We start from the raw sequence: 17,282 nt of genomic DNA, 5'->3' as shown, positions 1-17,282 counted from the left end.
TATATTTACTTTTAGAATTGTATTGTATGGCAAGTCATCTCAAACTCCTAAATAGAAAAGGCTGTCTTACGTCACACAGTATACATTTTTGAGAAGAGCCTCCATTTCAGACATCAAACTGTTGGGATGCTGAGCACATGTACTGAATACCCTGTCATGATGTTCCTTCTTGCTAAAGTTGAGCTCTGATAAACTGACAAGATAAACAGAATCCGCTCAACCTGTGTTTTTAATTTCTAAGAAAGTACCTGATTTCTGAAACTATAGTTTTGCCCTACATTTTTATCTAGTGGTAATCCAATTTTAGGCCACCAAGCTGGTTTCAGAAGAAAAGTTCTATATTCTCTTAAGACACCAGGATGTTATCCCTACTAAACAGCTTAGAAGTCAACTCCTCTAAAATATGTTTACCTGGAGGCCCACACTGGACCAAACTCCCTCCCATGTCTTCTTGTGGCACCTATACACAACTTTATGCCAGTGTCATCCTGTATAAACTGCCTGTTTACGTGTCCCTCAACAGATGCCCATTTCTTGAGAGTAGGGATCCATCATCTCTGAATCCCACGCGCTAATACAGCCGTGATGCATCATAGGTGCCTGATAGGTGCAGGCTGAATAAATAAATGAAAAAAGGCAGTCGTCAAAGATGAATGCTAAGGGAGGGGGAAGCTACTTCACTCCTGATATTTATTCCCTTCCATCTACTCTTGTCTTCTCTCCACCCTCTCACCTATTACTCTCTAGGTTGTAGAGCTACGAAGGAAAAACTGGACATGACTAGTCCCCACCACCCCACGCCGTCTCTTCCTCTTCGGGGACAGGTGCTGGTGGGAAGCACACTGCCACCCACACCTTCATGCCATCAGCTTTATAGGCTAGGGCGGATCACATGTAAGAAGGGCTGCTGTGGTCTAGCCCTGCCAGTGACCAGGTAGCTATGATGGTGTAATTGGGGGTTCAGTGTTAGGAAGTGCCCTGGCCACAGTTCTAAACTAAATTCTCTCACAATAAAGGTGATATTTTGTCTTCTGATTTTTAAAAAGTATTTTATTTATCAATTGGTTTAGAAATCAGGGCATGGGAGAGGACTCTTTAAATTGAGGGCCCTTAAATCCCCTCCAAATAAGGATGAGTGAGATTCAAGATTTTTAATTTGAAAGACTTCTCCTACGCTATAAATTACAGCTCTCCCAGCCTAACACCATCTTGTTAAGAAAGCAGAAAATGGTAAGCAATAGTATGCTGTGAAACTACATATTACTATGAATTCATCATACCCTAGAAAAGCCTTTAGCTGAATAAGGGCTAAAATGAATGATGATAAAAACCTTTCTGTGTCATCAGTAGAACATTTTGTTTTGTCTATATTTCTAGAATCCCATGATTCAAAAAGTATCAAATCTGTATCAAGCTCTGGGACTCTTTCTGCTGATATTCTCTCATCCCCACCCTACCCCAAATCTTAAGTGCTGCTCTAACATGCAACCGTATGAGTTGGATCTGCCAAGACTCCCTCTGCCCTTCTCCCCTTAGTGCTGACAAGATGCCTGAGGCTGGGCACAAGAGAATGATAGGTATTATCTTATACATAGTGCTTGGTTCAATCCATGGAGTGGAGTCCAGAACTATGGATCCAAAGACATCAACTCAATTTAGGGGTTGAGTAGCTTCTCCAAGTCCTACAGATATATTTTACCATTACCCAAGCCTGGAGCCTTCCACTATGTAAGAGTTTAGGCAGATAATAAAATACTTCAATGATCAGAACTGATCTCACACAAATATCTACCGCCAGGTAGATATTATCATCTACATTTTACAGAAGAGGAAATTGATTCAAAGAGAAACCCAGTTAGTAATTTGAAAGGTGGGCATTTGAGCCCCCATCCTTCAGACTTGAACAGCCACACATTGCTATTTCCACTCTTCTGCCGTGCCTCAGCAGAGCCTCATTCCCATTACTGAAAAACTCATGACACATGAGCCATTGAGAGTGGAGGTGAGGATCTGTTTCCACGGAATTGATGGCATATTACTATGCAGCTTTTAAAAGACTGGCAATGTCCTGCACAGACAGGGAGAAGACGAGCAGCAAATGGTATGCGGAGGCATGGACAGGGCACAATAGGCATAATCTGTAAGCCAACATCCTCATGGAACAGATATAAGTAAAGTCTGGGGCAGTTATTTCTCTGAGTTGTTTAAAGATGTTACATAAATACACAACAAGCAGGGCACTTATTGTGTATTTATGTGACATCTTTGAAGAAGCCTCAATCCTCTGAGAAGCAGAGGCTTTCTTTCTAAGCTGAGCTTCTAAGATCCATGGGCCAAGCCCAGCTTGCTTCTCTGACATTGGACGCTTACGGTTTTCTCCTTTGTTGACAAGTGTTGTACCACATCTTACCAAGAGAAGTGGTTCTCCCCTAGATTGCCCGTGGACCTTCAATCTTTTGGCTATTGATACAGAATCCATGCACAGTGCTGCTCATTTCTGCGTATATTATCAAAATGCATAAATACTGGATAATCCAAAGCTCACTCTCTGATGTGTCCATGAGGGCCTCTAGCCATTTGGGTTCCGTGCCTCCAGAATCAAATTCTATGAACATGGCATAAACAGGGGCTCAGTTTTCCTCTTTCTCTCTTTCTTCCTGTATTCAATATCATTATTATTCCAATACTGAAGGTAAGGAAGCTGAGAGGCCCAGAATCTTCATTCACTGTATTCACCCAGAGGACGGCCCAATCCCAACGCTTATGTCTACAAAACACTCCCCACCATGTCCTGTTCCATTCTACATCTATCACTGTGGTTCAAGTTCTTGGCCTTAACACTCATTTCCTACACTGCTCTTACATCCTTTCCTCTATAGATTCCTTGCCTCAGTCTCACCTCTTTTGACAACCCCCTTGAAAGCTTCCCTTAGGGTCACACTGTCACAGTTCCTATCCTTCTCTTATACTTTGCTGCCTCTTTACAGCTTTAGGGAAGGTGCTCATCACACCATCTATCAAGACTAGGGCATCCATCCCCTAGGAACTCCAGTCATCAGTCTTTTTGTCATTATTCCAGGCATTAATAAAAGCCACATTTGTGCATTCAAACTATTTCCATCCCCTTGCCACCTCTAAAACATCCGGGAATATCTGGAGAATTATTCTCTCTCTAGTTCAAGTAATCATTCCCATCACCTAAAAGGGTTGTGAAATCTTATATTCTTTGATTAAATGTTCTCAGACTGTTCAGAGAAGAGCCAAGAGTTCTCTCCTGCTTCCATCCTACTCTCCCCTCTATCTCCATCCCCCATCCCCCACCCCAACCTCTGCCAAACCTCACCATGCAACAGCCAGGGCTACTAGCACTGATCTTCTGCCAGGCTCTTACTCTTAGCGAATGGTCAGTGTACACACCTTTGAGTTGATGCTTTGATCTAGACATTTTCTCCTATTGATGTATGAGGTATATAACTTTCAAGTGCATTTCTCTTAGACTGCAAGTTCCTGGAAGGCAGGGCTGTCCGTAAGAATGAGGAACTTTTTCTAAGCAGAATCCATGCAAGTAGCTGCTGCTTGACGACGGGAAGAGCATTTGAAGTCCCTCAAATAATATACAAAATGTAATAGCTCGTAACTTGATTTCAGTCCTAGGTATGTAGCTACACCATCTCATCCACCCAACACCCAGTGTTTTCCTCATCTGGTAGAGTACCCAAGAGTCGTGTTCACTTTGATTCTTACTCTGGTAAACTCATGCTACAACATCACTGGGGATCTGTGCCTCTTTCTAGAGCCTATACAGTGAGGGACAAAGCCTAAGTGTGGATTCCAGTGCATACAGCTTTATAAGTGACCGGCGCCTTGTCACAGCCATACTTACTTGGTGACGTGGGGGAGGCTGCACCTCCTTCTGTTGACGTGGTCGGAGGCTTCGTGTCTGGCACCGGCAGAGGCACAGGCCTGGCCATCGGTGGTGGTGGTGGCGGTGGCAACATTGGGGTGGGAAGGAATGGGTTGTGCACCTTGCCTTGGCTGCTCCCATTGGGCTGTGAGGGTGGGGGCAGAAAACACACATACAAGAAAAAGAAGAAAGAGACAGCAACCATTAGCTGCTTCTGAAAACAAAATATTCATCAGGCACCTTTAATGTAAATTACTAAGTATCTAGCTGCTTGAATTCTTCCATAAGTCCGTATAGAAATGTCCATTGTTGGGTTCTGTTCTTCAGGCATTTCACAAAAGTACTGTTAGCCGCATGCGCTCCATGCATCCTAAACTTATTTCTTTAACTACATTGTCCTTCTTTGCATCTGATTTCATAAAACCACCTGCCAGTCATCACTCTGCATTTGTCACCTGAGTAAAACTTTTGCTTGGAATGTTTTATATTTTTCTGTTATTAAATGCTACCTTCATTATCTTCCTCATGATTATTAAATATTTAACATCTAAGTGTTTTATGGACTGTGCTATTATTCCACTATATTTCTTTACATAGATATAGCAAAGTTTCCTAAATATGCACTTGAGAAAAAAAATATTTTATTTTCACTCTTTAAAGTTGATATTATATAACATTTAATAAACGTGTTAAGTGAACATAGAAAATTTTGTTCACATATTGTATAACATCAGGCACACAAACTTTAGAATTCAGCTGTCAGAAGTCTGCTAGGGAAAAATATCACTTCTAATTTTGATTTAAATTATATAAGCATATGCCGTAAGAGTCATATTTATTTTGCTGCCTGATGTTAAAACAACCAAATAACAGCTCTTTAACAAAAAAATTCCCCTCTAAAGAGAGCAATAAAACTCATTTTATTTTCAATTTTTTCAAAATAGTTTCATGAAGAGACCTGCCTTAAGTCCTATAAAATTTTGATCAAAATGCTAAACTGGGCATTTGACAGTTATATAGGGTGTCAGGACTATTAAAAAAATGGTTAAAAATTTAGAAGTCGGATGCTTGATGCTAGTGATCAGTTCAGTTTTTTCACTGTTTCCCAAGAGGCCTCTATTCAACCAACAACAACAGTTCACATTTAGTCCCCAATCAAAATTCGGTTGAAGGAGATTCTGCTGTCCCAGGCTTTTACATTTAAGCTTAATAATTCTACAGAGGCAGTCTCACTCCCCCATCAACATTTACTTATACATTTAGTATTGCTCCTCAAAGACTACCACGTCTGATGATCAGAACGCTGTGCTTTCTTGCCAGCAACCTTGCCTTTGCGTTATTTCTGAGTGTGCTGAGAGTCCATAAGTGAATGCTTTAGAATAAGCCAAGCAAATGAATATACAAGCAAAAAGAAAAGAGGCACCATATTGATTTGTTGTCTAGACAGAAATGTATCTGCTAACACATCACCAGACATTAGTCAAAGCTGCCTGTTCTGGCTCAGAGATGCAGAATCAGGTATTTCTGCAAGTGAAAAAATCAGTGACAGGATGGTGTGACATACTATCCTAAATTAGCCAGTAATAATTATGGCTAATCTGTGACTTCATGCACAGTTATTAGTAGAAAAGGAAAATCAAATTTGGCTTTATGCTGGCCACTGTTTATTATTATTGGCCTTGGGATACAGCTATATACTGTAAACATCTAATCCTATATTTGAAATAAAACTTCTGATTTTTAAAAATCACTTTTATATTTGGAATGCCATTTCAAATTGTGATTATTTGGTTTATTTGAAGAAAAATAAAAACATTCACATGAAGCTATTGAACACTGTTTAGCTTTATACCAAGATAAGTGGGAAAGATAATGACTTGCAGAAATAACAAACCATAATAAACTGTACTTTCAGCATCTTGAGTTCAAGTACTGGTCAACTTGATCTAAAGTGTTAGAAGACTGTATTTTTCAAAAATATCAACTTAGTTGATCTGAAACATCTGTCCCCTTCATCTCCCTACCTCTCTCTACCGCCCCAAATCATTATTTAAAACTATTTGGTCTTTCTATTTTGTTAACTGTATGAGCCCTGGGGTTAGAATGCACGAGGTGGAATGATCAGCCCACAGAACTTAGAAGGTTATATAGTTCACCCTTGAGCTGATTTATATCCATAAACTTGACAGTTGCAAACTTAACACAAACACTGTTTTTAAACCCTGACTAATCACTCTTAGACCAAATTAACTTTCCCACAATCTAGAATAAATATGACATTTGTCTGCAGTCAGTCAGCACAACATTAGAGCACAATGTCACATGATCATAAGGTCTCCCCTTGTTATTTTTATATTCGGCTAACATTTCTAAAGAAATGGAAAAAAAAGAGGTTTCCTTACATTGAGGAACCCCACCTGTCCAGCCTGCTGACCAGCATCAGGGCAGACAAGTTGGACAAATTCTTTCAGCGTCTCCTGAGGGTGATAGCGGATGGCTGGGTGTGAGAAGTAAGGCCCAGGCTGCTGGATAATGGGTGATGTCGGGAAATGAAGAGTCGACGGTGTTGCATGTGGACTTGCTGCAGGAAAAGAAAACATCAGGGTTATGAAAAGACAGACCTGCTTTGTCATAGCTGAACCCGATTCAACTTCCTCCTTTATTTCTCTTCCTGGCCTGATTCACAATATTGCTCATGTGACTGAATTTAACACTGGATAGGTCTGACAGATTTTCTTCCTTATGGCTCTAAGACAAACATGGAGGTTAGATTAGGGTAGAGTTTCAAGCTGTCTTTCTATTTTCAGTGGACATGAGTTATAAAGGCATTAATAATCCTTGGTGAGGCTGAAGATTATTCATTACCTTAAGAGCTTTTTTAATGAAGCAAGCAATAAAAAATGTATTTGGTAGATTAGACCTGACTTAACTGACATTACATATGACAAATTCTAGTTTGCACATATGGATCCCCTTTCACGCTGAGCTATCCATAGACAATAATTCATTGTTAAAGCTCTTATACCCCTTTCAAGGAAATTTCTAGGGACTAATTCAGGATGAAAATTTTTTGAAGTATGTAGTAAATGATCACTTAATGAACCCATGCAATTTGGGTGCCTCACTTTACACGGATGGTTTATGTCGCCTTCAGATGATATTTCAAAGCCAAACTCAGAAATGCATATATGTTAGAGCAGGGGAACCCACAGGGTAAGCAGGCAGTGGCCCCTGCTAAAATGTTGGCCCTGTGCCCACAAAAACTGATAAAAGACTCAGACAACTACTACTCCCTTACATTTGAACCCTGGTAAATTTCATGAGAACAAGAAGATTACATTAGATTAAAAAAAAACTTATGTGAGGTGCCTAATAACTTCTCTAAGAGAACTTTCGCCCTTGAATTAGAAGGATGATTGATAAAACTGGCTGGAGGATAAGAGCAGTGCATGGGAAGGTTGAAGATATTCAAACTAAGTCAAGCCAAGATAGCAGCTCTTACTTCTCAATGAGAGCCAGAGAAACCTCTCCCAAATTAGAGATGAGAGTATTTATCTTTACTTTATTTTCTTCAGTTTAAAACTTTAAACTAAAAATCACAGGAATGTCCACATTTTGGAAAATAAGACCTTTCTTATACCAAGAATGACTCATAATACTGAAGAGAAACCCAGTAACACAGGCCACCACTTCTACCACTATCCCACTTGCATGGGTAAGGGCTGTAAAAAAGAATGCATCTGTATTAGTTGCTGGACATGGGTTCTTTGTTTCCTACCGGGATTTCTTTATGATTGGGGCACTTTCTGACTCATGACTGAAATGGCTCATACTGTGGGGTTCAGAGTGACATCTGTAGTTTTCAAAGACTGGAAATAGGCGATTGGAGTGGAAACAACTTTCCAATCCATGTCTTGCAGGTGGTCTGATGAAACCCTTTAATTCATGCAATCTTTAATCTGCCCAATAAATATTCATAGGCTCCTACTATGGCCTTAAGAAACAAATCTGAGCTGAAACAGATGAAATTTTGCCCTCGGTCATACAATTGAGGATTTCTCAAACATAGCCTATTTGAATCCGAATTTTCATTACCTTCTTCTCTCAAGCTTACGATTCTCCCAGTCTTCTCCATCTTTGTAAATAGCTTTTCCACCCACTGCAATATCCCCAGAACTGAGTCTGGCACTCAATAAATATTTGTTGAATGTGCAGTGAATGACTGAAAGTTTAAACAGAGGTTAATAAGATAATCATACCACTAAACATAGAATAAAATTTGCCAAAACCAAAACTCGGTTTTTCCACCTGGCCAAGAACCAGGGAGCTTTTAGAAAAATGGGTAAAACTGGCCGGGTATGGTGGCTCATGCATGTAATCCCAGCACTTTGGGAGGCCGAGGCAGGTGGATCATGAGGTCAGGAGATCGAGACCATCCTGGTTAACACGGTGAAATCCCATCTCTATTAAAAATACAAAAAATTAGCTGGGCGTGGTGGCGGGTGCCTGTAGTCCCAGCTACTCAGGAGCCTGAGGCAGGAGAATGGTGTGAACCTGGGAGGTGGATCTTGCAGTGAGTCAAGATCGCACCACTGCCCTGTAGCTTGGGTGACAGAGCAAGATCCTGTCTCAAAAAAAAAAAAAAAAAAAAAAAAAAAAGAAAAGAAAAGAAAAAAAAGAAAAATGAGCAAAACTTAGGACTTCCTACAATGAATGATAAATCTTGGAATCTATTGTTGTTGCTGAGTTAAAACCCACAAGCTAAAAAGTTAAATGGCTCTGGTCATCTCTTACTCTGCAAATTATGCTACTGGCTTTAAAAAATCAAAGGAATTTTTTCATCTAACATGGTACAGTCCTCCTTGCTGGTGGCAAGAAACTTTCACTCGGTACCCTGCATCTGATGGAACAGTCACTAGTTAAGGACAGAATGTGGTATTTCCCAAACTAGGCTGAGGATGTACTGAGCCTAACTAAACAAAACACTCAACTTTTGCAGGGTGTCAAACACAAAGGTGTCGATCTGCTGCCAAGAGCCCCTGGTAGGCTGACTTTGAAGATAAAGTGCTGCTGCCTCGTGCTCAATGGAAAGTGATGGGAAATTGTTAGATTACGAAATCATGGTGGCCAACAGAGAACGCTGCCCAAACAAAATTCACTTGAGCAAAGATCAAGCAGAACTGATCTTTAAAGAAATGAGACAAAAGAAATAACTCAAAAGCACCCTGTCATCTCCCCATTAACTGTTAATAAACATCCTTTCTCTCATTTTGTTGTTGTCGTTAAATACCTAAAAGACAATCATTAGCAACTTAAATTTAGACCTTCATTTCTTTATTTTACTAAAAACAATTTATTCACTATTTCCTTGTGGAATAGAGTTTAACACAAACACAAGAACATATGGTACTGTATGGAATTAATTCTACAATGACTGATTTATAAAAATCAATTCTTAATTAATACCAGGAAATCATTTAGCCTGTAGTTTCAAATTAGGCAATTGCCGAGTCTGCATTTTAAAGTGTCATCTTTTGCAACCCTTACTTTCTCATGCTTTGGACTTCCTGGTTCAGTTGTCAGTTCACTGTGCAACTGGAAGAAATCATTCCAGATCCTGAGCCTTCATTTCTTCAAACAGAAAATAGTTACGTTACTGACATCACAAAGCTCTAGTAATTATTATTAAATAGATGCTGTTTCTCCGGATAACCTGCTATATTCCTCGTCTACCAGACAATGAAACCCACTGAAACTCAGAATTAAGATTTCATCAATGCCTGCCTAACTTTGTTTTTCTTCTCTCCTATTTCTTGTTTTCTCTCTTCTTCTTGGATATTTTTACTGTACCTAAGTTTTTATTTGTCTCAAATCATTTTAGAAAGAGCCATTGGGGTTAAATCAATTTAAGAGTAAAATTCATCAAACATATTTTGAGATGGCCAGATCACGTTTTATAGAAAAAAAACTACCATTATGAATTTGGCATGATGCTAATGGAATGCACAAAGAATGGTATGAGTCCAGATTTTTGACGAAGAAAAACATGTCTTATGGATGTGTGCGTGTGAGTAGTTGACATGATAAAAAATTATAGCACATTATGTAAATGCATATTTAGATCCTTTAAAATGTGCATTATTTACTTGAGAGTCAATAAAGGCTTTTCTCAAGTGGTTACAGTTTATTGCAGTGCATCCATCTGTATCCATGTTGATGTTAATACAATTTTGTGTATTAAAAGACACTACAAAATTGGCTGCTTCCGGCATCTCATACTCTTAGTACCCTAGGCCAGGAGCAGCAGAAAGTGTCAGAAACACTTCACTCCTGATGGATCTCACTACTAGTTCAAACTTTAACGAGTGGCCAGACTTGTTTAAAACAACTGCTTGGGCTTTTCACAAAGAATACAAATAAGATGGGAAGGAAGGAAATTTGATCAGGTTTCTCTGGCTGCAATGGCACTGCCTACACATCCTGAACAAAGTAGCCACAATGAAAGAAACAGAGAGCCAGAATTTCCCAAAGGTGTAATACTCAGCTGTATCTTACCGAATGATCATATCACTGCATACTTTAAAAAAAAGAAAGCAGGTCAGTCAGGTTGGTTTACTTGTTCACTCCCCTCCCTACCAGTCCAGCAGCCCACCGGTTCTTGAAAATCCTCTCTTGGTTTTAGTTTGAAGGAAAAAAAGTTAAAAATTCAAACAATTGAAAAAATACATATACATATTTAACTCAAAAATGCTTCTTCTGTTAAAAGCAGAATTTATGAAGACTGAGAAAGGAGGTCAAGATCATTATGGTATTATTGGATATGTTGCGAGGCTTCTATAATACCACCAGGGATTCTCGGTCTGAGAGTCCACTATGAGGATGAGGTCTTGTAGACACATACAGTGCTCTTAAGAGGAGTCAGAACTAGTTAGAACATCTAAGTGTGGGCCATATGAAATAAGATGGTATCAGGGAGCTATGTCCAGACAAGCTTGGAATCTTGCATTTTTCTGCTTTTATAAGTCTCAGGGAAGAAAAAGAGATAGAAGAAAGTAATCTCTCAGTATTTCCAGTAGTTTTTCTCAAGCTCAACCTCCAAGAACTCTAATAACCCTCACACATTTTCCCTCAAACCAAAATTTTACGGGTTGAAATATGTTCTTCTGTATTATAACCCTGACATTGCCTTAATTGCTTTATTCCTTGTCCATGAACCGTTGCAGATTCTCACACACTGGACAGAGACTTGGATTCTTTTCACATTAGCTTTTGCTTTCTGGCATCAGCCTTTAAATCCCAGTCTCTCTTCTATGGGAGGCTCCAAAGAAAAGCTGTCAAGAGAGCAACACAAACAATAAAATCTAATCCTCCTTCAGGTGCAGTGTGGTCTTAAGGCAGTGTTATATACAGGCTTCTTCCGTCACAAGAGCAAAGAATCGCTCCTGAGCCCTGGCATCTGCAAAACTTCACAGTCTCAGTGTTAATCAATACAAAGGCAGTGGCAACAGGTGAGATTCCAAACACTTTTTCATTGTTAGCGCCATTATAAGAAAAATCTTCTTCTCTGTCTTCAGAAGTCAGATGTTCTTTAGATGAAAGTCACTATTTCCATAGAGTAAGGGTGGCATTAAGAACTCTTGACTACTCATAATTAGAAGTAAAAATTTGTAATAAGGCAAAGCCTCAAAAGGAAAAGAAAATCGAAGAAAAATATTCCACTTAAAAAACAAAAGAAGCTTTCCATAAGGGTAAATAGAACTTAAAAATGGCTTGGGTTGTCAACTACTATGTACCTTGCTTCTTCAGAAATCTATCTTAATGGTCCATAGCCCTAATTTATAAATCATGCATGAATCAGGCCTGCCATTTATGAAAGCTGAGAAGTTTGGAGTCATGGGATTTATTTTAACAGAGACACAAAGAAAGAAGAATTGGCAATGGTTTTCAAACCTTTAAGAGGTGATGCCTTTTCTAAATAACAAAGCTTTTGACTCAAGGTGAGCCAAGGTTTTTGAAAACATTTGGTACATATCTTTTAACATCACGAACATGCACGTGAAAGGACTCGGATATGTCAATTGAGAGAAATATATGACATTGCTTGATAGCTTGCAAAACACCAGTGTTTTTGTATTCCTGCTACCAGACAAAGTAACTTTATGCCACGGTTAGTTTCCAAGATGGTTGATAAGAGTCTATTCCATTTGAATTGAGAGGATCTTCTAAGAGATCAAATTCTAATGTCTTTTGGAAAAACAGAAAGAAAAAGAAAGGCCCACACAAGAAAATGAAAGGCCAAAGTCTTTTAAAATTTTTATGTAGATCAATTTTAGCTACTTCAAGACCTTTGTTGCTCAAGGCCCTGGCTAGGCCAGGAGTTGGCAAACATTTTCTGTAAAGACCAGATACTAAATAGTTTAGACTTTGCAGGCTATATGGTCTCTGTTGTAACTGCTCAACTCTGCTGCTACAGTGCAGAAGCAGTCATAGACATTACATAAACAAATGAGTGTGGCTGTGTTCCAATAAAACTTTATTTTCAAATACAGGCAAAGGGCTATTGGAGTTGTGGGCCCAGGCATAGTTTTCCAGATCCACAAAATTTTTGTTCACTCTCCAAGCACCTGCCAAGCTCTGTGAGTCAGACACCTGACAATCACTACTACTTCCACCTCAGCTTTCTGAAGCTTTCCAAAGCAATCTGGTCGCTTTTGATATCTCATTAGCTCTCCATGGTAGCCTTTTGATTGTCTGTCTTCACCATTACTTAACATGCCTTGGTCTGTGCTGGCTGACCACATCCGTGTGTGTGTGTGTTTGTGTGTGTGTGTATAATTCTAAGTTAAATATGACTCAGAAAAGCAGTGCAGTATAATATAAGGACCAGGGCTTTGGAGTCAGATAGACATGAGTTTAAATGCTAAGCTCTATCACTTACGAGCTATGCTTCAGTTGCTGAGCTTCTCTATAACTCAGTTTTGGCATCTGTATAATGGGGCTAATAATACCTCATAGAGCTGTTGTGAAGATTAAGTGAGACAATGTATATAAGGCACATGGCACAGTTTCTCACCATACAATTAAGTGATCATTAGCTTCTTTTATTAGTATGATAGTACTATCATAGACAAGAATGGGATAGGCAATGAATAAACTGAAATTTGCTCCTGTGTGCTAGGACCTGTTCTGATTGTAGAATAAATGAAAGAAAGGAGTGGTGGAACAAGAGGTACTTGTTGCTTGCCTGTCTCTTGGACAAAAAAGTACATAAATATTGATAAAATAGTATATACTATCAGTATGGATATGACATGAGGGCCTTGAAAATAATTCCACAAACAACAAAATGAAAAGTAAAAGCAACAATAGCAGTAGCAACAATCTTGACTTAATAATCATAGATACCATAGATATCTAAGTAAAGATAAAAGCTCTTTAAAGACCTAGACCGATAAAGAGTCTTTGCTGACCAAATATACTGTGAATCCCTGCCTTTACTAAACATTTCAGACTGTGAGACTTAACCCAGAAGCTTAGAACTATGGGGCCATCTCCCTCTAGACGCTATTTTTTACTTAGACCTATAATCTTTGAGTGTCCACACTGACCTCCCTCTTCACCATGTAGGCCCCTGCCAACCAGGCATCATTATTATTATTATTATTATTATTATTATTATTATTTTTAGAGACAGAGTTTCACTCTGTGACGTAGGATGGAGTGCAGTGGCGCAATCTCAGCTCACTGCAACCTCTGCCTTCCGGGTTCAAGTAATTCTCCTGCCTCAGCCTCCCGAGTAGCTGGGACTACAGGTGCCTGCCACCACGCCCAACTAATTTTTGTATTTTTTTAGTAGAGACAGGGTTTCACCATGTTGCCCAGCGTTGTCTTGAACTCCTGAGCTCAGGCAATATGCCCGCTTCGGCCTCCCCAAGTGCTAGGATTACAGGCATGAGCCACTGTGCCTGACCCCAGGCACATTTCTTACCACACCACATTCTGAGCATGGCCTCCCAAAACATGGAAATAGTGGAAATCTCTATCACTTCCCTTGAAAGTCCCACCGTTTTAGTTATTGGGAGTTTGCTTATCAGAAATCTAATACACATGGACTACTAGAAACACTTTTTGGCTGGGTGTGATGGCTCACACCTGTAACCCCAGCTACTCAGAAGGCTGAGGCAGGAGAATCACTGGAGCCCAGGAGTTTGAGACCACCCTGGGCAATACAGTGAGATCTCATCTCTACACAAAATTGAAAAATGTAGCCAAGTGTGGTGGCAGGTGCCTGTAATCCCAGCTACTTGGAGGCTGAGGTGGGAGGATTGCTTAAGCCCAGGAGTTTGAGGCTGCTGTGAGCCATGATCATAGCACTGCACTCTAGCCTGGGTGACAGAGCAACACCCTGTATCTAAAACAAAACAAAAACAGAAAACAAACAAAAAAACAGTAACAAAAACAAATGCTTTTCAGAAGATCTAGGACATTTTTTTAGGAATATTTTCAGATTAGATAAAGGGACTTGGGATTTAACTTAGTTTCTGCTGCTACCTGGCATATTATAAATGTGGGTGGCTTCTCTCTCCTTTGGTCTCTCTTCTCACAATAAGCAGTTTGAACTAAATACTCTCTGAAGCTCATCTAGTTTAAGCCCTAGTGGATGTATAGAATTCAGTCTCTGAGATTACATTTACAAATAGTACAACTGATCCATAAAAATAAAATTAAAATCTAAAAATCTAAAATAAGGAAGCCTTTTAAAAGAAATTATTTTAAAAATGTTTATGAGATATTAAGTTATACGGTATATCTAGACTCAGTCTTTAAGATACTTTGCCTTTGGGGAGACTGTAATATTTAGAGTTTAAAAAACCCTGAGTGTGCTACTTTAAGCTCTGTGAAATAGAGCCCCAGCCTTTGTCCTGACAGGGCCTCTTTGAATCAAAATTGACCATATTCTCACACTAATTGCCTAAGCTTCCATGATGGCTGATGTGAAATGTGTTCAAACGCCACGCAACAGCTGTGATTATTGGAAATATTTAGAGTGATGGTTTAATAGGCAAAGTTGACAAGAATCCAGTTCCATGAAGGGAACTTGAACTTTTACGTAACATGTAAGCGATACTACTGTGAGACTAAATGAAGAATGAAAAACAAATCAAAACAATTACTTGAGAAGAAAACTAACGACCATAGATTGAATGATTCCAGAGATTAACATAAAAAGGGAGGGAATCATCCAATGACCTGTTGGAAGTGAAATGGAATTACAAACTGCAGTCCTGTGAAAGAGGACTTCAAAAAACAAGATCCAGGCAGATGCTTCTTGGATAACGACCAAGTGCTGGATCTAGGCTGTTGCAAGTCTTTCCCTGCATTAAAAACAAAACAAAACAACAACAAAAAAACTAAACACACACACACAGGAAATAAGCAGACAAAAAAAGCAAATCTCATAACGAACATAAAGCCATGGGTTATTTTGCAGCATTTCTCTCCACTAAATTGTCAGATTTATACTGAAATAGAAGCCTCTATTTCCGTGCAACATGATTACTAAAGCATAGACCACTTTTCTCTCTCTCTCTCTCTCTCTCCGCCCCCCCTTCTCTCTCTCTCTTTCTCTCTCTGAGACAGGGTTTTGCTCTCACCCAGGTTGGAGGGCAGCAATGCAATCTAGGTTCACTGCAACCTCTGCTTCCTGGGCTCAAGCAATCCTCCCACTTCAGCCCCCAAGTGGCTGAGACTACAAGCATGCGCCACTATGCCCGGCTAACTTTTATATTTTTAGTAGAGACGGGGTTTCATTGTCGCCCAGGCAGGTTGCAAACTCCTGAACTGAAACGATCCACCTGCCTGGGTCTCCCAACATGTTGGGATTACAGGTGTGAGCCACTGCTACCAGCCAAACACTACTTTCAAGGCATCCTCCTGAACTCGAAGTATCTTTCTGAATTCATCCCATAGGATTTGAGGATTAATCCTACTGTGGGTAGATTTCACAGAAGGAATGGAATAAGCAACAGAATAATCAGTCTAGTGATTAAAGTCAGGGGACCAAGTTTTAATTCCAGCTTGGGTTTCGACTAGCAAGATGCCAGCCTCTTATATTCCTTAGTTTCCTCTACTACAAAATGACCTTGACTCTTCTGGCTTTAAAATCATTCACTCCCTGTGTTAACCTGGGCAAAGTTATTTAACATTTCCAAACCTACATTTTCTTATCTTTAAGTTTCTTATCTTTAAATAGTAGCAGCAATTGGTCAGGCATGGTGGCTCACGCCTGTAATCCCAGTACTTTGGGAGGCTGAGGTGGGCAGATCACAAGGTCAGGAGTTTGAGACCAGCCTGGTCAACGTGGTGAAACCCCATCTCTACTAAAAATACAAAAAATTAGCTGGGCATGGTGGCGTGTACCTGTAGTCCCAGATACTCAAGAGGCTGAGGTAGGAGAATCGCTTGAACCTGGAAGGCAGAGGTTGCAGTGAGCCAAGATCGTGCCACTGCACTCCAGCCTGGGCAACAGAGCAAGACTGTGTCTTGGGGAAAAAAAAAGAAAGAAAGAATAGCAGCAATTTAAAAGGCTTTTCTGAGGATTAGAATTAATGTACACAGGTGCCTCATTCAATAAATGTGTTGAGAATCTACTATGTGCCAAACAGTATGCTAGACTCTGGGTTATTTAATATTCTTAGGATTGTTTTTAGAATAAATTCAGATACATGAAAAGTAATCTGGATTATACAGTGCAATGAGGCAACACCAGAGAACTAAGAATCAAGAGCCGAACTGTTTTCAAGTTACCCTGGGGGTCTACTGCACGAACAAATAGGCCTGGGTTTTTCTTGTGCTCTGCAAATGCTAACTGCAGGAACAAGCCACAGCTAGTGAGTAAGCTGAGCCCATTGGCCAGCGCTCAGGCCAGCTTTGCTGTTATCTCCTGCAGTGGGTAGCTATTATTTTTGCCTGCCCAGCAGTTCTTTACCCCTTCTTCTGGAAACAGAGCTCTAATGTTTCTTTGGGGAACTCTTTGTCCCTCAGCCTCAGCCTATGTGGTTAGGGTGGACTTGACTTAACCCGCTGACTCCACGGGTGGACAGGGAAGCCGGCTCACACCAATGAGGCACTCCGTTGTCTTTTAAACATAAGGATTGTTTTAAAAGTGAGCAAATGACCCAAACCCGAATAATCAGAATCATAAGCATCCAGGAGTAGGCCCTTCCCCAGATCTATTGTTGAAAAGCTGCTCTTTTTTCTCTTGAGATTATTAAATTGGTGGAAATTAAGCCTGGAGCTGCTCACACTATCTGGGCCACAGTCTGAGGATATTTAGCCTAAGAATAAAGCTCATACAGAGAATAGCAGACCTGGGGGG

The 17,282-nt window shown here is 39.9% G+C and overlaps 1 protein-coding gene across 2 annotated transcripts in view; it reads right to left on the bottom strand.

Annotated features, from left to right (window-relative positions):
* NFIA (nuclear factor I/A) overlaps positions 1-17,282 on the bottom strand; it is a 621,436-nt gene that overhangs the window by 46,530 nt on the left and 557,624 nt on the right. For both annotated transcript variants that reach the window (XM_011973872.1, XM_011973873.1), the window contains exons 8-9: positions 6,307-6,485; positions 3,884-4,049 (exon numbers count right to left, since the gene is read on the bottom strand). In XM_011973872.1, coding sequence (XP_011829262.1) covers positions 3,884-4,049; positions 6,307-6,485 — 345 coding nt within the window. The remainder of the gene's footprint in view (positions 1-3,883; positions 4,050-6,306; positions 6,486-17,282) is intronic.

This window comes from Mandrillus leucophaeus, unplaced genomic scaffold (genome assembly GCF_000951045.1).
Source record: "Mandrillus leucophaeus isolate KB7577 unplaced genomic scaffold, Mleu.le_1.0 Scaffold14, whole genome shotgun sequence".
NCBI classification, from domain to species: Eukaryota; Metazoa; Chordata; class Mammalia; order Primates; family Cercopithecidae; genus Mandrillus; species Mandrillus leucophaeus.
Note: the sequence above shows the minus strand (reverse complement) of the source record. Positions and strands in the feature narration are given on the sequence as shown.